The sequence below is a fragment of the Schistocerca piceifrons genome, chromosome 4 (assembly GCF_021461385.2).
Source record: "Schistocerca piceifrons isolate TAMUIC-IGC-003096 chromosome 4, iqSchPice1.1, whole genome shotgun sequence".
Classification (NCBI taxonomy): Eukaryota; Metazoa; Arthropoda; class Insecta; order Orthoptera; family Acrididae; genus Schistocerca; species Schistocerca piceifrons.
The window spans coordinates 422,906,526-422,933,224 of record NC_060141.1 but is presented as its reverse complement, the minus strand read 5'-3'; the positions used below and the strand labels follow the sequence as shown (position 1 = coordinate 422,933,224).

Below are 26,699 nucleotides of genomic sequence, written 5' to 3'. Positions count from 1 at the left end.
CTAATTGTAATTTTTCGTATTGGCTGTGGAGGTGTGCCAATATTTTTTCCAGAATTGTAGTTGCAACATTGTTTAATTGATTATTAATGGTGAATTAAATCTCTTACTTTTCCTTTAACTATACAGAAGTTGAACAAAATAACATGATTTTCCTCCTAATAGGTACAGTGTAATGGATAAGTGCCCAGTGTTGATTCAAAGGTCTGACTTTCAATCCCTGGCCAATCCTAGGACTTTTATGTGTCACTTGTCATTTCTTTCGCATCTGCCAGTATTTGTTAACGTGGAAAACATTGAAGTGCACTGTGATTTGGCAGTTCACTTTAAACTGTAGGTTTTTCAGTTCAAAGGCAAGGTGAAGGTATGAAGTGCACTGTGGTTGGGCACTCCATGTTAAATTGTAGGTTTTTCAGTTCAGAGGCAAGGTGTGACACACTGCTTCTAAAGGGCCGTGCCTGGTAAAGCACTACGGTGTTCAAACCGGTCTTTGGGTTGATGGCAACTTTACCTTGTACCTATGCTGTAGGGCCACCTTTGGCAACATGAACTGTCCTTATCCTCCCATGGAATCATACTTATCATTCTGATAGATGGTAAATGGGATTTTATATCATTATTCTGATAGAAAATATTCATTTCTCTCAAAAAGAGACAGGTGAAGGTAATGAACCCTCAGTATTCTTTCATTACAGGCTATGATGACTGGAATATATTCACCAATGACTATAAAGGCCAGAAGAATCTTGTGACAAGGATGTTTTCATTTTAGAATATGCAGTTTCCTTTACTGAGATTCCAATAGGGCCTGTCTACTGAAAATGCCATTTATTATTTCACCAAGCATATATTAAAATATTTAAATTAATTTTGTTTATCTTCATTCATCCAAGGGTCATCTCTCAACAATATAGGATTTATCAAGGTAATACAGCGCAGATCAGTAGGTAAAAATACACAACACACAGTATACATATCATGTTTTATGAGGATCGGGCAAGTAGTCCGTGAGAGTAGGACAGGTGGCTGTCTCTGGCCTTGATTAAGGAACCATCCTGGCATTTGCCTAAATGATCCAGGAAAACTCTGATAAACAGAAATCAATGGAAATATTTCCATCTACTGAATAGCATAAAAGTAGTCTGAACATACCATATTACTATTACTTACTTTAGTTTGTTTATCATCCAGATTTTACATTCCTTGCAGCATTGAAACCCTCTTCTTTGCATTCACTTAGTTTGAACTAAGTTTGTCAGTAGCTGTATCATGAATGTTTTGTAAGCGTACTCCAGTCACAGTTTTCATTGATACTGCATTTTCTGTGGGCATATTAAGCCAAGCAATCACTTCCTGACGATAGTCTACTTTTAAGAGGAAATCCCTCTGTCTAATGTCCTCGTTTGTACCAGTAATTTAGTTTTTTCCTCCACTATTGTATTTAGCCAGCAGTCTTCTTATGAACACTGCATGTGCTATCGCCACATCAAATTCAATTATTTGAGAAACCCCAAGATTTACTATTGTTGTCATAAATGCATCAATGAAGTGCACACAAACAGTTTGCTCCTATTGGAAGTCTTTAGCCTGCTATGTTGATAGCACAGCACAACTGCATTCTAATAACAGATGTACAAATAGCTCAGAACACTTCAACACACTATGCAAGATATAAGTACAAAGACGCCATCAGTGTTGTATAATTCATAAAACAAGTCCTGGAAGTCAGTGGGTGACACCAGGATGTAAATGTTACTTACTTCAGTGCCAGTAGATGTGGTGAATAGCTATGAAAATTCCCTATGCACTCCACCAATACAATCCATTTGAGGACAAATGTTTGTCAATAAAATCAGTTACGGCAATGAGTACAAAGGTGTCATCTGGCATCTGGAGAGACTTTTCCTCTCATAGCGGAGTGCAGATGATACATTTTAACACAGCAGCAGACTTGTTCGGTTGTAGATATATTCCTTTTTCATGGGAAATACTGTACAAGTTAAAATTATAATGATTTCCTTATATGAGCCTCATTCTCATATAGGCTATCGCTGTGTGGGACAAGTCGTCAAACTCATTGTTGATTTACTTTGACTTATTTCCTTTAGTTCCTGTTGGCTCTTAGGGCAGCAGTAAAGACCTTCCACCTGGTTCTGTTGGCAGCCAAACATTTCACTTCACTTCGTGTTTTACCAGCTTTCAGTGCTTCTTCTTCCACCGTTCTTTCCCACGTCTCTTTTGGGCGGCCACGTCTACGTGCTCCGTGTGGATTCCAATCCAGTGCTGCCTTTTCAACAGGTCCTTGTTGTTGCGTATTGTGTGACCAATCCACCTCCATTTTCTTTCTTTTATTTGTTCACTGATTGGTCGCTGGTTTGTTATCTCCCACAATTCGTCATTTGATATAACATCTGGTCACCTCACATTTATAATTTGCCGACGACACTGGTTTATGAAGACTTACAGCTGGTTTACAATCATGTTTCTTACCTTCCATGTTTCGCAACTATACAGGGGGACTGACTTTACATTGCTATTGAACAAGTGCAGCTTGGGTCATGTCGAGATGTTCTTATTATGCCAGACAGGGTACAGTTATACAAAGATTCCATTTGCCTTCCATATCCGACTCTTTACATTCTCCTGTTAGCTTCGCTTGTTTTTCAGATCGCATTCTCATTTCCTTAGTTTTCTGAACATTTATTTTAAGTCCTGCAATTTCTGCTTCCTCTTTCAGTCTTTCCAGCTTTTCTTCCTTGTCACGTAATCTTTGCGAGTACAGCCAGATATTGTCAGCAAAGTCAATGTCTTCAAGCCTGTCTTGCATTCCCTACTGAATACCTCTTCTCCTATCATCAACAACAACTCTTTTCATTACACTGTCCAGTACCAACAAGAAGAAGGTAGGTGACAGAATACATCCCTGCCTCACCCCAGCATTTGTTTGGATAGATTCATTAAGTTTCCCATTGTGTAGCACCCTACATTCATATCAACCATACAAGGCTTTAATAATATTTATTATCTTTAATGGTATTCCATATTCTTCCAAGGTATGCCACAGAACTCTCCTATTAAGAGTGTCAAATGCCTTTTCAAAATCAATAAATGTAAGGTAGTGTTTTTTCTGCCATTCTGCACTCTGCTCAAGTATTACATGCAGTGTGTTGATGAGATCAACACAACTTCTGTGCTCTCTAAACCCAACTTGCTCTTTTCTCAGTCGTGCCTTGACTGAGTCCTTGATACGATTTAGAATCAATCTACAGAGTACTTTACTTAGTACAGATAGGAGGCTGATGCCTCACCAGTTATTGCAGTTGGTAGTATCCCCTTTCTTTGGCAACTTAATAACCAGCCCTTCTTTCCAATCCTTTGATATTTTCTCTTCTGACCATATCTTCTCAAACAATGGATGCATTAAATTTACCATGGTGTCAATGTCTGCTTTTAGCACCTCAGGTGCAATATTATCTATTCCTGGAGCCTTCCTGTTCTTTATTTGTTTGAGAGCTATTTTAATTTCAGTCTTGGTGTGTTTACATTGATTCTGTCACTGGCATCTGGAAAATTCCATTGCCTCTTCCTCTCTTCAGCTTGCTCTCTGTTTAAGACTTCAGAAAAATGTTCTCTCCATCTTCTAAGTTGGTCTTCTTCTGTTGTCAACAGTCGACCCTCCTTGCTTTTCACAGGTCTGTTCTTGTTGAAACCTTTTTTGTATAACACTGTAGTGTTGCGGTACAGTTCTTTTGCATCACCCCTTGCTGCAACAGCTGTCTCTGCTCTCAGAGCTTGCTCCGCCATTTACTTTCTCTTATCATTCCTCACACTCTCTTTATGTGAGAGTCAGTAGCTGCACACTCAGCTTCCATTCGAGTTTTCTGTTGCCTTGTTTTACTCATATTTAATTTTGCTTTAATCTCCTTTCTACAGCTGATCAAATTCCATGTACGCTCAGACATCCAATCTTTCTTCAAATGGTTTTTAAAGCCAAGGACCTGTTTGCACACATTGCAATAGACGTCCTTAATTTGAGTCCATTTATCATCAACACTATATTCATCATTTTCCTGTGTTTCTCGGAGTGCCTTGTAGCGGTTCCTTAGCTCAGTACAGAAAGCTTCGTGTTTTGCTGTTGTTCTAAGTTTTCCCACATCATATTTTTTTGTTCCGTTGCTCAAACTTCCTATTTGTACCCATGATTTTAGTCTAAAATTTGCAACAATAAGGTGGTAATCATTGCCAACATCAGCCCCGCATTTATTTGTCACGTTCATCAGTGACCTAAATTTTTTGCTTAGCGCTATATGATCAATTTGGTTTTCTGTTCTATGATCAGGGTATACCCATATAACCTTATGGCAATTCTTGTGTGGGAATAATGTACCTCCAGTCACCAAATTATGACTGCCATAGAAATTTGAAACATATCCCCATTTTCATTCATTTCTCCATACTGTGGAATTCCTTTACATGCTCTAGGCTTTCATTGTTCTTTCCGACTTTTGCATTTAGGTCTCTCATAATTATCAAGATGTCTCTCTTACTGGTACTTTTAATGGTGACACTTAAGGAAAGGTAAAACTCTTTTTATTTCTGTTCATTATCTGAGGTTTCTGTAGGAGGACTGTGACATTTCGAACATTTGTCTTAAAACGTGCTGTCAGTAGTCTTTCTGAAACCAGTTTCCATTCCGTAAGGCTCATTTTCACTCCTTTGGTTAACAAAAGTCCAACTCCATTTCTGTGTTCTGCATCCTCTCCAGTGGGTCCAGAGTATAAAAAAGTATATCCACCTTGTGTTCTCCAAATTCTAGCCATCTCACCTCACTAAGTCTGAGACCATCCAACCTGTAACTTGTCATCTCCTTTGTAACCTGTTTCAATCTGCTGGCTTCTCTCAATGTTATAATATTCCAGAAACCTATTTTTGTTGTCCTTTTCATGCCAAAGGTTGTCATATTTGAGTCCGTCCGGCTGTTCTTTTCTGCTGTTTTTTAAATCATTTGTTTTTGGGAGTGCCGGTGATTGGCCCACAGCTCCCTAGTCTGGTGGTGGTGCTGCCACCTAAGAGCCTCCAGACTTGCCCAATTTTCATTTAAGGGTTTACTCCATTAGGGCGGCTGGCTTCCGTATGACTAAGAGTCCCCCCTACCCTGTATTAAGATTTGAGATGGCAGGAAATGGACAGGGTAAGGGCGGCTTGGGATAGGTGAAAAGGAACAGTGGGCCATTGTGGGATACACTTTGTCTGGCTCCTCCCCCTTGGCCAATCCAGCATGGGTGACCCTGATGGTAGCTAAGCTACTGCCAGCATAGCCCTCAGGATCTAGAGCACGCAAACCTCCTCATCCGCATGGACAGTGCTACTGTAAGGTGGTGTCCCCTGAGGAGGAAACTCATTGCTAGCATAAAAGATTTTCTTCGCAGTCTAACTTTCTTTTAAAATTGTGTTCTCTAGAAGTTGTACTCTGTGCTCCTTTTGCTACTGTGATAGTTCGGCAATTAACTCACATGCTGCGTATGTATATATCTGTTACTTTTGTTTACTTTCTATAGACAGATAAGTATGTATAATTTTAACGTAATGGCTAATAGCACTCGTATTGAAGTGTTTGTGGGAAAAATTATGCTATTTCTTTGCTAACATTTTTGTCTTCAGTCGTCTGAACTTCAGCTGCAAAATTCCTAGCTGCTGCTGTAATTCTTTGCTTACAAGAATCCTTCTAAAACTCAACCTCCAACTAATTTTAAAATCTCTGTCCCTTGCCTTGCTCTTTCTGGCAATATAAACGTGAGCATAAGCACTTAGAAGATAAATTTTTATGTGTTGGTATTCTTCTTATTCTTTTGCTACAACCACTTAGGGTTGCTGTCCAGCAGGAGAATAGGTGCAGATACCGCATGCCTTCTTCCTTGGAGAAGATGGCGGAGCTGCCGTGCTCGTAGCTGAAAATTGTACACCCCCTTACCCCTTGGGGAAAGAGCTGGTAAAGCCATTGATTTGTTTCTGTGGAACTTGTAACCTTCCCTCCCATGGGGGGGAAAGAGAGACCAGGAGTTCCAGCATCACAGGGGAGATCCAAACGGATTCCAATTCCGCTCCAAATGGGAGTAATGCCTAATCCGGGCGATGTGGAGCGTCTGTATCTGAGGAGCCTTAGGCAACTGCAGCCCGGATTCCGGAACCAACATCCGAGATTGAGAGTTGTCGCTTTGCAGACTTCGTGGACAGCCCAGGCATGATGGCAAACACACTGATACGAATGAACACAACTGGAGAAGAAAGAAACAGATTAACAATAGGACATCATGGAAGGAATGATGGTGTAAAGCCAGGGAAGGTGCAGCAGCAAGGAATGAACACAGAAGGAGAAGGGCAGAATGCAGGAGAGATTGGTCCATTGAGTGCCTGATGCTGAAGCATGCTTAGGTGCACAGAAAGGAAAAGGAGGGTTTGGCTCATGTAAGTGGTGAGGAATGAAAGGTCCCATAGAAGTTGTGTAGTCCAGCAGAGCTGGCGAGTCTGCAGGCAAGAGGCTGGTACAATGGAAGATTCTGAAGAGCAAGAAACTACAGCAGGCTGGCTGAACGTTGGAGGCGGATGATCCTCGGAGCTCTGGAGGCAGATGATCCTGGAGGCACTTTTGACCCTGGATGTGGATGACACTGGAAACCAATGAACCCATTCATGGACGGAGGCCGGCAGCAGTCAGTGCAGCAGAACTGAGTTAGAGTGCTGTGGCCAACTTATGTCCATAATAGTGCCACCCTTGAGAATAGGGCCCACCATGGCTGCAGTGTGCAGATGCAAAAGGAAGCTGTGGCGGAGGGCAGTGGCAGCTGGATGGTGGGTGGAACTCAGTGCTGCTGGGACATACTGCAACCCTCTCTCTCAGAACTCCGAAAATGTCAAGAGTATCACGTGTGAAGTTCATGCAAAATAAGGCATGCTGCAATAGAAACAATGTTACGTCGAGGGCAGAAAAGTATGAGAGACTGAACCAGAGACAATCAGATAGCTTGGTGGTAGTGACTGGGCAAAAACATAAAACAAAAAAAGGTGACACTACAGCCAGATGGGTAAAATTTGGCAGGTGTAATCGGTAGGTGGAACCTTCACTTCGCACAACCTAGGCAAAAAATGTAGCAGATCGTTGTGAACCCTTGTATGTCAGAAATTGTTGCCAATCCATTACGGTGGATGATACTGTGAAAAACAGTGCTGGAGGCAGCAAAAAATGTGTGATTTCACCTCCAATTCCTATATCTGAAGCAGCTCAAGAAGATGGCCTGCCATGGCTCAATATGCGAATGCAACAGGAAGAAGCATTGGGCAGCCAGAGGGAGGCAGTGGCTGGATGGCAGACAAGAGACTGAAAATGTCATGATTGCCACTTCTTCAGGTATTGGGATGAGAAGGTGGGGGGGGGGGGGGGGAAGATTGGTTCCCCTCAGTGCCTACAGTGAAAATGGACAGACCAAAGTGGAAACTGTGTCACCAGTGATGGAAAGAGGCTTTGCAGAGAAGAGTTTTGTCATCACCACCAATCTATTATGGCGGACAAGGCATGGAGTGATGGTCAAAACTTGTCCTCATCGCCAATTTGTTATGTACTGAGTTATGGTACATAACAATAAAACTGCAACCCAGTGCACTGGAAATGATACTTGCGTATTCATGTACAATTACAGGAAGAAATAACGCTACTGGTTGATGTTCAGATGTGATGTAAATCACTGGTAGAGAGAGCACATCAAGTAACTCCATAGTAAGGCTCATCATGAAGCCCTGGCCCAGTGAGGCATAGCACGAGGCTTAAGTCTGGATGTTTGTGTCCTCTTGAATAAGGTTCTTCCCTGATTCCTGATGGTCAAAGCCATTTGATAGTATACTCCATATGATGAATTGTGGAGCAGTCTGCGCAGTTGCCTGGATTAATTGCGAACAATAACTGAGTCTGGAGTCTGTGAAATAGCAGGAGTACGGCTGAGGCCGAGGTATACAGTGTGGATAGTTTATGGCAAGTGGTTTGCAGAAAGTAGTAGTCCTGCACTGGCTGTACCTCATGTTGTCAATTGGAATGCCGCCTGTCAGTGAATGTAGTGCTTGCAGTGGTGATGTCCTGAGTCCTCATTGATAACAAGCCACATTGTTATTGTCGTTGCTGTGTTAGCTCGCTACCCGGAATCTGTTGTGGTTGTAGCTGGCCTGCAGGCTCCTTTGCAGGATGTGGATGATGCCTGAGGCTAGGCTAACTGCAGGACATGGGTGTGTCTGCTGTTGCTGACGGGTCAGAGAGTAAGTGCAGATACTGCAGAATAGTTTTTTTCAGTGAGCCCAACTTTACTTCTAGTTGTTAATCTTACAGCCCTTTTCTGCAGTTTAAAAATTACGCACATGTCTTGTGCCTTTGATCCCCAGAAAAGAATCCCATTGGTGAGAATTGAGGATTTGTAGGAACAGTGTGTCACCACATGACATTGGTTGTTACAAACTGCTGATAGAACCCTAAGACCATAACATCTGACATTCTTTATGCCAATATCTTTGTGTGTTCATTCCACGTTAACTGACAATCAATATTCAGCCCTAAGAACTTCTGATTATTACACCATCAATAGATTTACCATCTATGATTAATGTGACAGTTATTTTCCTTCTTCAAGCTGAAGTGCGTACTGTTTGTTTCCTTTATATTCACTGTTAATTTAGTACCAGCTGCCCAGTTGCCACTTTCATTGCTCTAATAGGAATCCTAGGGTTTTAACAATGACTGTTGCATCCTGTTTTCCAGATAAGACTGGAAGCATTTTTTTGCTATTTCTCTTGTACATAGTGCATCTAACTTGTTTAGTAGCATTTTATGGTCAACAGTATCAAAAGTCTTGGACAAATCAAAGAATCAAATACACTGGAGCATGTTCTTGTTATAAGAAACCAAATGTCAGATACACTTCACACCTTAGCAATTAACTGACTTCAGAGAAAGTTTCTTGCATTACCAGAATTTGATTTGGCTATCCCAGGGTTGGGCGAGATAAAGGCATGCACTTATCATTATGCATACTCCTTAGTTTAGTTACTGAATTGTGAAGAAAACTGGATAAGGTATTACAATGGTTTAGAGACTGAAGACAAATTTGCAAGGAGCAAGAATTATCTTGAAGAGAACTGTCTATTGATACACAGTCAACATGGTTTTAGAAAACATTGTTCTTGTAAAACACAACTAGCTCTTTACTCACTTGAGTTGTTGAGCACTATTGACAAGGGATTTCAAATCGATTTTCTATTTCTAGATTTCCACATGCCTTTTGACACTGTTCCTCACAAGTGGCTTGTAGTCAGATTGCATGCTTATGGAATATTGTCTCAGTTATGTGACAGGATTCGTGATTTCCTGTCGGAGAGATCACAGTTCATAGTAACTGACAGAAGGTCATAGAGTAAAACAGAAGTGATTTGTAGTATTCCTCAAGGCAGTGAGCAATACTGTAAAAGTTGTATGGCATAAAAAAACACAGTAAAGTAACCAGTTGATTTGTATTGAGGCATTGCATGGTAGATAGGCATATAAACCATAACAGGTACATGGTAGCTCAGCTTACACACATAGATTTTAATAATAGTACAAAACAGAGATACCGTGTCATGGCAAAAATGTAGTACAGCTAGTTTGAGAATGTATTGGGTGGAGCAAATGAAGTGAGTAACAAAGAAAGAAGGAGCAAAAGATGAGGAGTGCTGTGAGAGGGGAAACAAGGTAAGAGAAGAAGAAAAGAATGTAGCACCACAGAGAGATGACGATCATGCATGCCAGGGCGGTAGTGTGTTCCCCACAGTGAGATAGGGATTGAGGGTAGGGAGGAATAGGACTAGGACAAAACTGCACACAATAGTTGCCAAACTGTCACTTCAAATGGTCACATCTGTTAAATGGCTGGGAGTACATGTATTGGATGATTGTAGGAAAGGTTCAGGTCAGACTGAGATTCCTTGGAAGAATACTTGGAAGTGAACTCTTTCCATGAAGGAAATACCTTACAAAACTTTTGTTCAACTGACATTTGAGTATAGTTCCTCAGTGTGTGATGCAAATCAAGTAGCATAAGCATTGATAAATGAAAAAGAAAACATCCAAAAAAGAACAGTATCTTTTGTCACAAGTTATTTTAGTAATTGTAAAAGTGTTACAGAATTGCCCATCAAACTCCACTGACATAATATAAGAAAGACATTGTGCATCGTGGTGTGATTGGCTGTTAAATTCCAAGAACGTGTGTTCCTAGAGGGGTCACCTAACATATTACAACATCCTAAAGATATATTGCAGTAAGGTCATGAAAACAAAACTCAGAATATAGATGTAGTTGTAGATGAAGAGGCAGGAAGAAACCTGAGAGAAGATTTTAGATAAAAATTTGTAGATTGTATGGAAAAACTGGTAGAAGCTGACCTCGGGGAAGATCAGTTTGGATTCTGTAGAAATGTTGGAACACGTGAGGCAAGACTGACCCTATGACTTATCTTAGAAGATAGATTAAGGAAAGGTAAACCTACATTTCTAGCACCTTTAGACTAAGAGAAAGCTTTTGACAATGTTGACTGGGATACTCTCTTTCAAATTCTGAAGGTGGCAGGAGTCAAATACAGGGAGCGAAAGGCTATTTACAAATTGTACAGAAACCAGTTGGCAGTTATAAAAGTCGAGGGGCATGAAAGGGAAGCAGTAGTTGGGAAGGGAGTGAGACAGGGTTATAGACTATCTCCGATGTTATTCAGTCTGTATATTGAGCAAGCAGTAAAGGAAACAAAAGAAAAATTTGGAGTTGGAATTAAAATCCACAGAGAAGAAATAAAAACTTCGAGGCTTGCAGATGACATCGTAATTCTGTCAGACACGGCAAAGGACTTGGAAGAGCAGCTGAACGGAATGGACAGTGTCTTTGAAAGGAGGATAAAAGATGAACATCAACAGAAGCAAAAGGAGGATAATGGAATGTAGTCGAATTAAATTGGGTGACGCTGCGGGAATTAGATTAGGAAATGAGAGGCTTAAAGTAGTAAATGAATTTTGCTATTTGGGGAGCAAAATAACTGATGATGGTCGAAGTAGAGAGGATATAAGATGTAGACTGGCAATGGCAAAGAAAGCGTTTCTTAAGAAGAGAAATTTGTTAACATCAAGTATAGATTTAAGTGTCAGGAAACCATTTCTGAAAGTATTTTTATGGAGTGTAGCCATGTATGGAAGTGAAACATGGACGATAAATAGTTTGGACAAGAAGAGAACAGAAGCTTTCGAAATGTGGTGCTACAAAAGAATGCTGAAGATCAGATGGGTAGATCACATAAGTAATGAGGAGGTATTGAGAGAATTGGGGAGAAGAGAAATTTGTGGCACAACTTGAGTAGAAGAAGGAATTGTTTGGTAGGACATGTTCTGAGGCATCAAGGGATCACCAATTTAGTATTAGAGGGCAGTGTGGAGGGTAAAAATCATAGAGGGAGACTAAGAGATGAATACACTAAGCAGATTCAGAAGGATGTAGACTGCAGTAGGTACTGGGAGATGAAGAAGCTTGCACAGTATAGAGTAGCGGGGAGAGCTGCATCAAACCAAGCTCTGGACTGAAGACCACAATAACAACAACAACAACAACGTAACTATCAGACAGACTAAACTTAGAGGGTCAGAGTGAAATAGAGGTTAGTAAGAAGTTTGTGGGAGTGTGGGATGGTGGGGGTAGGATGAGGTATGAACGGGAGATTAGTAGACATTGAGGCCAAGAGAATTGTACAGCTATCAGAAATTGTAGCAAATCTGTTTAAATTCATCTATTCTATTGTGTAAGCATTCTTTAGTACTCTAAACATCTGTTCACCCGTTTGCAGTAATGCAAATGGATAAGTGAACAAAGTCATTTACACACAGTACATCATGAGAAAATGTCCTACAATAGTTATGGAAGATATTTTGTTTTTATTTATTTATTTACATGTCAAGTTCCGTAAGACCAAATTGAGGAGCAAATCTCCAAGGTCATGGAATGTGTCAGTACATGAACTTACAACATAAAAGTAATAACAGATAAAAATAAATGTTCATGAACCTGAAAGAAAATCGGTCCATAAGTTTAAGCAAACGTTATCAGCAATAAAATGAGAATCAGCTTAATTTTTCAAGGAACTCCTCGACAGAATAGAAGGAGTGACCCATGAGGAAACTCTTCAGTTTCGATTTGAAAGTGCGTGAATTACTGTTAAGTTTTTTGAATTCAAGTGGCAGCTTATTGAAAATGGATGCAGCAGTATACTGCACACCTTTTTGCACAAGAGTTCAGGAAGTCCGATCCAAATGGAGGTTTGATTTCTGCCGAATATTACCCGATTGAAAGCTGCTTATTGTTGGAAATAAACTAATATTGGTAACAAGAAACGACAATAAGGAATATACATATTGAGAGGCCAGTGTCAAAATACTCAGACTCGTGAACAGAGGTCGACAAGAGGTTCGTGAACTCACACCGCTTATTGCCCGAACCGCCCGTTTCTGAGCCAAAAATATCCTCCTAGAATGGGAAGAGTTACCCCAAAACATAGTACCATACGACATAAGTGAATGAAAATAAGCAAAGTAGACTCATTTACGTGTCAAAGTATCACTCACTTTCGATACTGTTCAAATAGTGAAAATGGCAGTATTAAGTCTTTAAATAAGATCCTGAACGTGGGATTTCCATGACAGCTTACTATCTATCTGAACACTAGGAATTTGAACTGTTCAGTTTCACTAATCATATGCCCATTCTGTGAGATTAAAACGTCAGGTTTTGTTGAATTGTGTGTTAGAAACTGTAAAAACTGAGTCTTACTGTGATTTAACGTTAGTTTATTTTCTACAAGCCATGAACTGAGGTCATGTACTGCACTACTTGAAACCGAGTCAATGTTGCACACAACATCCTTTACTACCAAGCTAGTGTCATCAGCAAACAGAAATATTTTAGAGTTACCCATAATACTAGAGGGCATATCATTTATATAACTAAGGAACAGTAGCGGCCCCAACACTGATCCCTGGGGCACCCCCCACTTGACAGTACTCCACTCAGATCCCACTTCACAGCCATTATCAACATTGTGAATAATGACCTTTTGCTGCCTGTTGCTAAAGTAAGAGGTAAACCAATTGTGAGCTACTCCCCTTATTCCGTAATGGTCCAACTTCTGGAGCAATATTGTGAGATCAACACAGTCAAATGCCTTTGTTAAATCAAAAAATACGCCAAGCGTTCGAAACTTCTTGTTTAGCCCATCCAGTACCTCACAGAGAAAAGAGAATATAGCATTTTCAGTTGTCAAATGACTTCTAAAGCCGAACTGTACATTTGATAGCAAATCGTGTGATATAAAATGATCAATTAACCTTACATACACAGCCTTTTCAATAACTTTTGCAAACACTGATGGCATAGAAATAGATCCAAAATTATCTACATTATCCCTTTCTCCCTTTTTATAAAGCGGCTTTACTACTGAGTACTTTAATCGCTCTGGAAACTGACCATTTCTAAAGGAAAAATTACAAATATGGCTAAATACAGGGCTAACATGTGCAGCACAGTACTTTAATATTCTACTAGGCACTCCATCATAACCATGAGAGTCCTTAGTCTTCAGTGATTTAATTATTGACTCAATCTCCCTCTTGTCTGTATCACAGAGGAGTATTTCAGACGTCAATCTCGGAAAGGCATTTGCTAAGAAATTTATATGATTTCCTGTAGAAACTAAATTTTTATTTAATTCACCAGCAATGCTCAGAAAATGGTTAAATACTGTACATATATCTGATTTATCAGTAACAGAAATATTATTACTGCGAACTGACTTTATATCGTCAACCTTGTGCTGCTGACCAGGCACTTCCTTCACAACTGACCATATGGCTTTAATTTTATCCTGTGAATTAGCTATTCTATTTGCATACCACATACTTTTTGCCTTACTAATAACATTTTTAAGCACCTTACAATACTGTTTGTAATGGGCTACTGTAGCTTGATTGTGACTACTTCTAACATTTTGATATAATTCCCGCTTTGTTCTACATGATATCCTTATCCCACTAGTCAGCCAACCGGGCTGTCCATTACTGCTAGTATCCCATTTAGAATGTTCTAATGGAAAGCAACTCTCAAAGAGCATGAGAAATGTGTTATGGAAAGCATTGTATTTATCATCTATATCATCGGCACTATAAACATCTTGCCACTCTTGTTCCTTGACAAGTTTTGAAAAACTCTCTATTGCTGTTGGATTAACTTTCCTATGTAGTTTGTAATTAAATACGACATTGGTTTGAGTACAAAAACCTTTTAGTGTTAAAATTTGTGCATCATGGTCTGAAAGGCCATTCACCCGTTTACTAACAGAATGCCCATCTAGTAATGAAGAATGAATAAAAATATTGTCTATGACTGTGCTACTGTTCCCTGGCACCCTAGTTGGAAAAACACAGTTTGCGTCAGATCATATGAATTTAGGAGATCTACCAACATCCTTCTTCTTGCGCAATCATGTACAAAATTAATATTGAAGTCACCAAATATAACTACTTTCTGGTACTTCCTACAAAGTGACTCAAGAACCCTCTCTAGCTTAAGCAAAAATGCTCTGAAGTCAGAGAATATCTGTTCAGTGCAGTGTCGTGATATGTCTATGGACTCAAATGAAATACTGTTTTTTATGTACAGAGCCACTCCACCACGCCACAAGGAACTCCTTGAGAAACAGCCAGCTAATCTGTAGCCTGGTAAAGGAAACCTCTGAATTACCAATTATTTAAGTGGTGCTCTGATATACCAATAATTTCAGAGTTAACATCTATTAGCAGTTCACTAACTTTATCTTTAAGATTTAACTTTAAGATTGTTGTCATTGGGGTCTTCATACCAGGTGGGATATCACAGAGATTAGCATGATGCACTTGCATTGATGGGAGTCAGGGTTCAACTAACCAACTTGTTTTAGACTTTATGTGGTTCCTCCAAACCAGTTAAGATGAATGATGGGATTGTTCCTTTGAAATATTATCGATCTCCTTTTTCATTCTTACCCTGTTTTACCTTTTACTCTGCCTGTAATAAGCTTTTTGCCAACAGGGTATTAAATGTGAATCCCCCTTTCTTCAAGATCTTTCTCCTTTTGTTGTTTTGGATATTATGCAGAAGCCATGTGCCTTTCTGTTTGCTACATTAATTTTCCACGATGTGTATTCTGTCTTTTTCGTGCAAGCTGTAGCACAAATCATTACTTGCCGCAGCTGGCTCACATCTCTTTTTGAAAGTGTCCCCTCAGCAACTATGATGTCCCATCCCTTGTAACACAACTTCCATTTCTTTGTTGCACCTCTGTCCTTTTACTGTTCTTTTCCTCTTTGCCTTATCATTGGCTGGTACTCTTGGTGCTGATTTTGCCTGGATCTGGTTTGTGATTCTGGTCACTTGTTTTCTTTGTGCTCATCACACAACTACTTTTTTTATTCTTAACTTGTTGGGTTTGACTTGCTACACCTTTTCCACATTTTACAAAAGTGTGGAACAAGCAGGGAAGGTCTTCCAAAGCGGTGTACATTCCACCTTTTGTGTCTTTCTCTCTTTGCACTATTCCTTTCTTGCAAAGCTAGTGCACCCAAACCCAACATATTAACGATTCTGTTGGGGAGGGGGGGTCTTCAAGTATTTGCATGGTGGTAGCCCCCTGGCCATGTAGGGATCACACTGTTAGTGCCTGAACTGAAAACTCATGCAAGCCAAGGACTATCTGCCCATCATGGCTGGGGCACAGGGACTCCACCTCCCTTCTTCTGCTTGGGGACTTTAGCGCACACCACCTCCTGTGGGATAGTACTGCTTGGTCTGATAGGAGCCTTCCAATTGACCAGCTTCTCAGCCACATTTCTACTGCAGAAGTGACAAATTGAAGACAACATCTTCTCAGGGTCTTCAACCATATTTGGCTCATCATGGCAAAATAGCATAGTTATTTCTATCCTTAAGTCATGTAAGAACTCTTAACAGTTACTGGCCAGTTGCGTGACCAATGTCCTCAGTAAGCTGCTTGAAAGGATGGCTGTGTGCAGATTATGCTGGGTGCTTGAATCACAGGGCCGTTTGTCTCCCTGTGATTGCTGGGAGGGATAATCCGTAACAGACCATTTGCTTAGGATGGAAGCAGTACTCTGACAGGCGTTTTCTAAATGAACCTTATCACAGTCTTTTTTTACCTGTATAACTGCATGGCATCATAACATTTTACTGACTTTCCATGACTGGGACTTTTGAGGCCCTCCTGCTGATTTTGTTCATTAGTTTCTATTGAATTGGTTATTCTGGGTTAGAGTTGGCATTTCACTCAGCTCCCCACAGGCCCAAGAGAACAGAATCCCACAGGGTTCTGTGTTGAGTGTCATTCTCTTCCTCATGCCATCAATGTGCTAGTGACCTCTGTTTGTCACTGATCACCCCTACGTTGTATGTTGACAATTTTTGCATTTGATACAGCTCCTACTTGGTAGCCTCTGCTGAATGCCATCTCCAAGATGCCATCTGATGGGCCTCTGTGGAGGGTCTTTTCCATGGTTCCAGTTCTCTCCTACAAAAATCCAGGTTATGCATTTCTGCCATCGTGCCACAGTCCATCCTGATCTAGAACTCTACTTAGGTACCCAGTGCTGGATGTTGTAGCACAGTCCTGTTTCTTGGGCCTTCTTTTTGATAAAAACCTTACTTGGCTGCCCCATATTTGTCATCTGGAGATTATCTGCATGCAGAAGCGTAACACTCTCTGCTTCCTTGTCCACACTTCATGGAGTTGCATATTGTGCTACCCTTTTCAAGATTTACCGGGCTCTGGTTTCATCCCATCTGGACTATGTTTACCTTGTTTATGGCTAGGTGGCTCCTTCAGCTTTGAAACTGCTAGACTCAGTCCACCAATGTGTGTGTGTGTGTGTGTGTGTGTGTGTGTGTGTGTGTGTGTGTGTGTGTGTGTGTGTGTGTGTCCACTGGTGCTGGGTTTTCTTCGCCAAGATCTCAATCTCCCCTCTATGGACTGTGCTCTCGGTGTTTTCTTGTGCACTTTCCCTTGGATGTTGCCTGGGCCATGGATTAGGACAAGTCTCTTCCAAGGTCCTAAAACCTTCTTCACCCACATTACCTTTTGGCATCTGTTATGCCCATTTCTTCAAGAGTTCCAGGGAGCTACCATCTCACCTACTCCTCTAAGACCATGGACTGAATGGGATATGCTTTTACATCTACTCCCAGTATGGAATGCCATTCACTGTTGGGAACATGTAGTGTGTTTATGGCAGAGTTGACAGCTGCTAGCAGAGCTCTCCATTTTATTAAATAGGTCTCCCTTGACCATGTTTTAATATGTACAGACTTGATGAGCAGTCTGCAGGCTACTGACAGATGCTATTCTTGCCACCCTTTTGTCTCCACTGTTCATGACCTCCTTGCTGACCTTGGTTGTGCTACCTGGTCAGTTGTCTTTCTCAGGCTTCCAAGTCATTTGGATATCCCAGTGAGTGAAATGACTGAACTTTTGACTAGGGGAGTGCTTAATCACATAACATTTGCTTTACCTCTGGATTTGCGGGCACACATGATATCTCTGTTCACACAGAAATGGAACGACATCAGGTGGGCTACTGGCCCATCTTATAAACTGTGCACAATCAAGGAGACTGCTGTAGCATGGTGCTCTTCCTTCCTCTTCTCCTGAAAGGAATCCACAGCCCAATGTTGTCTCCACATCAGCTATATCAGGTTATCCCATTGTTTTATTTTGTGTAAATAACCACCCCAACATTGTGGTTGTGAAGCCTTACAGGCAGTAGCTCATACCTTGGTAGAATGCCCCTCCTCATATCCCTCCATGCTGAGTATGGACTGCTGGATGTATTGCCTTTAATATTGGCAGATGATTCTCAGCTGATTGATCTGGTTCTGAGTTTTCTTCATGAAAGTGATTTTTATTGTCAGTTATAAGGTTTTGATCTACCTCCCTGGCAGGGCAGGGTGGATATGGATGGGGTACCTTCTGCTGTATTCAAAGTCTGGGGGTTCCCCAATGTTTCCTCCGTGACCTTTTACTGTGTTCTAATCTCTTTTGGGTTTGATTTGACTTCTTTCTGCTTATCCAGTTTTTAATTGTAGGGTGTCACTCTGTTGAATAATGGATGCTCTTGACGGGTGGGACAGCTGTGGGTGGGATGTTCCTCATTATGTAGCTCTGACGGGGGGACGCCCACCTCCGGACTTTCCTTCAGCTTGCTTTTTACTGTTGGCAGTACAGAAGATGACCATATGTTTTTAGCCTTCTTGCTTTTACTGTTACGAATCTCCTGACTAAATCAGAAAATTTTCTTGGCGGACATGCCTACTTCTGGATGGACATCCTTGGATTGAGGGACTTATAACTGTTGTTTGGTTCCGTATCAGCTATTTAATGGATGCGAATGTTTGCACTGACTGTTTGACAATTGTGTAATCAAACAGCGGTTGGTCATACCAACTATTGATGCGCAGTTTTATTCTGCTCTTATTCCTCCCCACCCTCAACCCCTAGTTCAGTGTGGTGAATACACTACTGCCCCAGTATGCATGACAGTCACCTCTCTCTAGTGTTGCATTCTTGTCTTCTTTTCTTGCGCAAAACTAGTGTTGCTTGCTTTAAATTTTGCAGGCCTTATAACATTTTCTCTTCCTGGTTTTTATGATTTCTTTCTTGTGTGTAATGGGGAGAAGAGGGGGGGGAGGCGATGCACACATATGCAGAAGATTTACATTGGGATATTACTGAAGTGGGGACAATGGTCATACAGTTGCTTTAGTTCCATTTCTGACTTAAAGATGATTTATAAAATTACAAATAGACAGAACGGCTGCCAAGACTTACCTTCAGGAGGCAAAATTCTGCAGCAAATACTCACATTTAAAATTGAAAATACTATTTGTGGCATTTGGAGATATTAGTTCTGTTTAGGAAGGTTAGAAGTGGGAGCAGAGCAGACAGATCCACAGGATGAGAGGGGCTCATATGATGATTGTTTCATCCTCACAGCTGGTGGGTACGTCTCACTCTGAAGTCTGAGTGACCTTCCCCAACCTGACCCACTTTCCTTTCAATGAGGAAGGAACTAATGGCTCGTAAAGATACATTTTATGTGTCCCGTTGGCAGTACTAGAATTTTTCCTCCTGGAGGTAAGTAATTGCCACTGTCTACTTGTATTTTGATAGTTTTCTCAAGTGACTTTTCCTTTCAGTAGAATTATTGATAATTTAATGCAACAGTTCCATCACAGTGGTTTGAATATTGGAGCATTAGTTTTACCTTGCATACACCAGTCTGAGCTGTCAGTTATTTCTCTTTGGCATTTTGTCATAGTAGCTTTTCTCATTCTAATTTATTTTTGATCATAGGTGCTGCCATTGGTGATATTTTTATAGGCTGTAAAAGATACCATGGATCCCATTCACAGAAGTGATACCCTCCGAGATGGCAGTCTTAGAATTCTCCATAGTTTCATAACATGCGTTAATCCACAATCTGTGATGCTGTAATGCCTCCCAATGTCTGAGGCAGTGGCAAAATTGGAGACACGGCAGGACTCCGGGAACTTGTGTTCTCAAGGTAAGTGTACAAAATTTTTCCCCACACTTTTTGTGTGTGTGTGTGTGTGTGTGTGTGTGTGTGTGTGTGTGCGTGCGTGCGTGCGTGCGTGCGCGCGTGCGCGCGTGCACGCGTGCGTGCGCGTGTGCACGCGTATGTATGTGTGCGTGCTTGTGTACATGTGTGTGCGCGCTTGTGCATGTGCCTGTGTGTGCACACTCGTGCATGTGCCTGTGTGTGCACACTCGTGCATGTGCCTGTGTGTGCACACTCGTGTGTGGGCATGTGCCCCAGTTTCCCAGTTTCATTCAGTCAATCATCCCTTGTAATAAATTGCAGCTTGAGAAATTGTGCATAAAGAAAAATGGAGCTTTTATTCTGAACATAGTGATCAAAATTGTCATTCTTTCATGTATTAAATATCTATTGACATCAAAATTATATTATTTACTTCTTTCATTACCCAACTCAACTTCTTCTTCGAAGAGGCAGGATGAGAAACAAAACATTACTGTTTGCAAATGACAGAAGGCTTTTAAAGCATTTGGTTCATGTTTATCCAGTCAGCAGCAAGCCTTAGGAGAACATGATAAGTATTTAATTTTTTTAAACCACTGGGTAAGACATTTACACAACTCGAACAACACTAATGAACACATCACTCCACTCTATTTTGGTCAGATGCAGCAACAGTGGTTTAGTGTGCCAAAATTAGAAAACGTCTCTGTAGCAAATATTTTATTAAAAAAGATGCATTTCACTCGGTTACCGCATCTTTAGATTATCTGTAATTAGTAATAACAATCTTGTTACATACAGTTTATTTGTGAACCTAACACTGATCAGTCGTATAGCTAAGCTTAAGGCAGGAAGTAAACAGTGGAGACAGCATTATCATATTCAAAAGTCATTGATGTAATGACATTTAAGCAAAGGCTGCGCTCATCAAATACAAACATAGGAAAGCGTCAAATGGGAAGTAAAACCTCTAAGTTAACAGTATAAAATTACAATATTAATAAGAATTTAAATCTGCCTGTGCGCAGGACTAGGAACCATACAGAAATTTGCCAAAACATGACAGTATGCAGTGCTAAGACATACTAGTTATCACACTCATGAATCACAGTGTTATGCAAATACTGCTGTAGACTTCATATATGCTGAAGCGAGAGGGCCGCACAGTAGATTGATTTGATAACAAAACTTAGTGAAAGCACAAATGGTGGTGCTGAGAGTATAAAGAGATTGAAATAAAATAAATGCTAAACAGAGCCATTTGAAATGATGGAATAGAATAAAATACTGTTATAAATTAAAAGAAGACAAACTAGTGGTGATGTAGAAAACCATGATTTCAGTGAACTGCCAGCTATTAAGATGGACCAAAATGTATGCCTAAATAAATAGGGAATCAGGAAGGGAAGGGGGAGGTGGGGGGTGGGGCTGTGAGAGGGGGAAAGGATAAGAAATGGTAAACGTATCGAGGGAATAGGGGGAGGGGGGGATGGGAGGATAAAGTTACAAAAATACAAAGGCTTCAAAAATATTGGGGTAATGGGAAAACTGAACGTGAAGCCATGGTGACGGGAGGCAAAGGCAGAAAACATTAGGAGCAGATCCAACATTTGTGAAAAAGAAGAGAGCAAACTAACTATTTTGACAAAGCTGACATCATGGTATCATAGAAAATTTGGTTTTTAGTGACCAATTGATCATTAAGTCTTAAATTTTCCAACCGCTTGAGAAATTAGGTTACCTTGAATTGTTCCAAAACAGTTAATTTTTTCCCTTTAGGTACTACACATAGGATCTGGAGAGACTCAAGTGTTGGTTCACAATGGCCACTAGCTGTAAGAAGTTTTGTGAAAAAAGATTATTCTTTACAGTGCCATTTTTAGTGAGAAGGTGCTCCTAAAACCGCAGCTAGATTACAGATGGCCGCTGTTTTGGAGGGAGAGTACTCCTACCACTGTGGCGAAGTGGGATATGAAGGGATTTGAGCATCAGTTCACAATGGCCACTAGCTCTAAGAAGTTTGGCTAAAGAGTTATTTTTGACAACACTGTTTTTAGTGAGAAGGTGCTCCCAAAACCATGTTTTAACCTTCTAACAAAGCTATCTCTTTTATGAACACACACACTTTGAATTACACTCATGAACAGTTAAATTATGGGTGGCCACTGTGTTGGAGGCAAAGTACTCCTGCCACCATGGTGAATGGAATAGATCAGCATGTCATGTGATTAGGATGCCGTCAGACCTTGTACTGGCTATTGGCATGGAAGTTGAGTGGGTGATGGTTAAGACACGCAATGTCAGTGCATTTGGTTGTGTCCATATAATGGGGGCAAGACACATGGAACATCAGAGTTGTGCAGGCACTGGAACTTACAAATTATACCATGTCAGGGAAACTCACTACTGCCAGAACATTATAAAAAGGGTAGTTGCTACTCATCATATAGCGGAGATGCTGAATTGCAGACAGGCGCAACAAAAGGACTGTCACAAAATAAGCTTTCAGCCAAAAATTCCTTTGTCAGAAATAGATTTCTCTCTCTCTCTCTCTCTCTCTCTCTCTCTCTCTCTCTCTCTCTCTCTCTCACACACACACACACACACACACACACACACACACACACACACACACACACACACTTCAAGAAGGGTTAGCAAACAGATGCACTGAACTGTAGGCTTACATCTCCGGCATCAGTCTGTTGTAGAATTTTGGATTATGTTTTACACTCACATATTATAACATTTATGGAGACTGAAAATCACCTCTGGAGGAATCAACATAGGTTCCTAAAACAATGATCATGTGAAGCCTAGCTCACAGTATTTGTCCAGGAGCCCCAGGAATAAGTAGGTACAGGTGCCCAGGTTGATGCTGTGTTCCTTGACTTCCAGAAGGCATTCATTACAGTTCTGCACTGCAATCTAATGAACAAAATACAAGAATACAGAATATAAGGCCAACTGTGTGATTGGGTTAAAGTGCTTCAAGCATACAGAACACAGAATGTCCTTCTGAAGGGAGAGTATTCTTCAGATGCTAAAGCAGTTTTGGACATGCCCTAAGATAGTGTTACAGGACCATTACTTTTCATAGTATATGTAAATGACCTAGTAGATCACATTGGAATATCCATAGGATTTTTGCGGATGTTGCTGTTGTAGTCAAAGAAGTTTCTGTGCAAGAGAATTGTAGAAAAATACAGAAGACTTACAAAGGACTGACACTCAGTGCAAGGAGTGGATGTGGACTCTCAATGTAAACAAAAGTAGTGTATTGGGTCATTCCATGCCAAAGGGACCAATATTAAAAAGTGTCCCCACTTGACCGTCTCCAAATCTAATGAAATTTGGTGTAAAGGGTCTATATGGTGTTTGATGGTTATATATCAAATTTCAGTCCAGTATCTTCAGTGGTTGAATTTTAGGGGCTTTTAAAGAGAGTTTACTCACTTTCGCATCATGTACGAAGGTGCAAATGTGCCAAGTTTGCTAGGCTTTTTTAAAAGTTCTAGCAAACAGTTGGTCGTTTGCATTAATATACATAGACAACTTTTTGTGCTGAATGAATGACACCATGCCAAAAATTAGGGAATTGCCCACACCTAAATATAGATACAGTTCTCTAAAGTAGCTAAAAAATTCATCACGCTATTCTGAGAGCTAAGATTTAACCGACTACTGCTGCTTTTCAAATTAACCAGTCACACAAAACTTCAGGGGATTATTCCTACCTATGATGTCTATATATGGATCAATTCAATTAACATTGGATGCCTAGATGAAACAATATGCATCTGCAAAGCTGGCCAAAACTTTCTAAGAGCAAATTTTAGGGTATTTTTTGGGGCAATATCTCAACTGTGTTTAGTTCAACCCATTTTTTCCCTCAAGCAACAGCTGGAAAGAGGATGCTTTAAGCTTTCAAAGTTATATTGTTTAATCCCTGGATCTTGTATTTTGATGGGTAAAAATATTCATCAAATTTAGGAAAAATGGATTATCAGTAAATACAAAAATTAATACAGTTTGAACTTGTAAATCAAAATATGGGTAATTGTAGTGTAACTCAAAGGTATAAGATTTGCCTGTGGTTTAGGTAATGTAACTGTGCTAATAGTTTTTTTGCGGTATAGAATATAAAATGCTTACAAAATGCTCTTAAGATTATAAAATCTAGATCATAATGGAATGCTATGATGCATTAGAATGTTTTAACCCTACAATGCATGGTGGTTTATGTATGCATTGTCACTAAAGTTTTCATCAACATTATAAAGCAGCAATAGAAGGCTCCACCCTCGCACAGTTATACATTACTGAATCACCAGTTTCATCTGTTGCTCTCATTATTGGCAATTTTCCCAGTGACAGTCTTCTGTGAGGTGTTATTTTTGATGTTGAGATTGTACAATCTTAGTGTTGAGAACTGAGTGTTGGAATAACCAATAATCATTGTTGTATAGTAGAAGGTAAGCACTAAAATAACATATTTTGATAACCTAATTTGCATATTTTATGTACAAACAAGACTGAATCAGTTACAAGTAAATTACAAAAACTGTGAGATTTTAAGCGAATGTTTCATATGCATCATCATGTATAACAGCATCTTGCAACCTTGCACCTTGCAACTTTGGTGGATCAGATGGAGCTGATTGTCATAAGTAATCACCATTCTATTATGCAAAAGTCAACTACAACCAGTTAACGAAATGTCACCAAAGGACAAGGAGCTACTGTGATGTAGGTCTGGGTTGATTTTGCTGTTGTTGTTGTTGTGGTCTTCAGTCCTGAGACTGGTTTGATGCAGCTCTCCATGCTACTCTATCCTGTGCAAGCTTCTTCATCTCCCAGTACTTACTGCAACCTACATCCTTCTGAATCTGTTTAGTGTATTCATCTCTTGGTCTCCCTCTACGATTTTTACCCTCCACGGTGCCCTCCAATGCTAAATTTGTGATCCATTGATGCCTCAAAACATTTTGCTGAAGATGCTCAAATTTGTTCACACCATTATGCCTTTTTGATGACAAAATTTCAGTTCCTGCTGAAGACATGCTGTGGCCCATTTGGTAAAGGAAAACACGTAACCAAGAAGGCTTTAACACCAGTAACCACTGCAATGTCTGGTAGGTTGAAGTTACTGATTAATGAAGCTTTTAAAACAGGTCAGAAAATTTGTACCAGATATAGGCATGAAGTGGCCCAAAAAGAATTGCCCCACCAGGATAAGCAAGAATCACCATATCCTGAAGACATGGCTATTGTTGATGCTTGCTTTACTGCCACCATTAAAACTTCAATGGATCAGCAAAAGGGATCATTCGGATACAAAAAGCGCAAAGTTCTGAAAGCCCAAGGCAGCATTACTAAGGTAATTGCTGCTGGTGTGAGCCAAGTAGATATTGCTCAAACACAAACAGAAGAGTGCCAAAAATATAAAAAAATCGACATCTCAATTAAAGAACTTAAAATTAAGCTTCACACTTCAAGCAAATGCAGAAAGTTCAAATTTTGACTGTGGCCCCAAACAGCTGGACTATTGAAAAAACAGCTAAAGAATTTGCTGTTTCAACTACAATGGTGAAGAAGGCTAGGAAACTAAAGATGAAAGATGGGATTTTGGCAACACCTGAAAACTGAAAAGGGATAAAACTCAGTGATGAAGTAAACAAAATGTCTTCACTTTTTTGAAGATTTTTCTCATTTATGCCCAGGCACAAAGGATTGTGTTGCAGTAAGAATAAATGGGGAAAAGATTCACAAGCAGAAACACCTGCTCCTCTTCAACCTGAAAGAAATGTTCATTGCTTATTGCAAATAATATGGAAATGAAATGAGTTTCTCAAAATTTTTTGGGCTCAGGTCAAAATGGTGTACTACAATTGCTGCGTGTGGATCACATGAGTGTGTGTATGTGCAAGTCATCAAAATGCCAAATTAATGGTGGTTTCAACAACATCCATCCAAAATGATTACATGGACTTGATGAAAAAAACTGTGTGCAGTTTGGAATAAAAAGATTGTATACTGCAACACTGTGAGCAGTGTCCAGAAAAAATGCAGCCAGACGCTTTTCTTGAAGATACATTTAAAGACTATGACCACTGATGAAACAGTGAAATAAAAGCAATTGATCCATACTGATAAAAACACATTGTAGAATTGTCAGAGAACTGTTGAAGATTTCATGCAGGCATGCATTTCGTAAATTACTAGTGTAAGAAGCCGTCCCTTTGTTTATACCTTAAGCAGCTAAAAGAAAATCTTGCAGAGAATGAATTAATTATATTGATGGATTTTGCTGAGAATTATTCAGTTGTTGTTCAAGGTGCTGTGCAAGGATTTTATTGGGAGAATAGTCAGGCCATATTACATATATTTGCTGTCTATTTTGGTGACAGAGAATGTCAAAAACATTAGCATTTGTGTGATCAGTGACGGTCTCTGACAGAATACCATTGCTGTCCATGCCTGTCAAATTTAATAGCACATTTTAAAGACAAAGATTGAAGACATTAAGAACATTTTTTACTTTGGTCATGGTTCAGCTGCTCAGTATAAGATTCCCAAAAATTTCAACAATGTATGTCTGCACGAAAGTAATTTTAGCATCACTTGCTGAATGTAATTTTATTTTGAACAAACCGCAATAAATTGCCTTGTGATGGCATTGGGGAAAAGCAAAAAGACTAATAGCCCATGCTAGTCTGCAGAGACACCTAGATAACCAGATATTTACTCCATACGATTTGTCATAATTCTGTGATGATAGAATTCCAGGCATTAAGTTTTTTTAAGTACCAAAAGAAGAAACTGAAAACATTCAGCCTTATCAAGACGTAAGGTTTACCAGCAGACATACAATTTCTGGAATAAGAGAAAAATCATCAGTTTAAGCCAATAAATTGTAATCACCTCATAGTAAACAAGAGTTTCCAGTGATGCTATAACATTCACAGTTAATGCCTTCGAAGCACGTGAAGAA

General features: G+C 40.0%; 1 protein-coding gene across 1 annotated transcript in view; it reads left to right on the top strand.

Annotated features, from left to right (window-relative positions):
• LOC124794671 (serine/threonine-protein kinase Genghis Khan) overlaps window positions 1-26,699 on the top strand; it is a 367,558-nt gene that overhangs the window by 2,903 nt on the left and 337,956 nt on the right. The window contains exon 2 of the mRNA XM_047258205.1: window positions 19,498-19,708. Coding sequence (XP_047114161.1) covers window positions 19,648-19,708 — 61 coding nt within the window. The 5' untranslated portion in view covers window positions 19,498-19,647. The remainder of the gene's footprint in view (window positions 1-19,497; window positions 19,709-26,699) is intronic.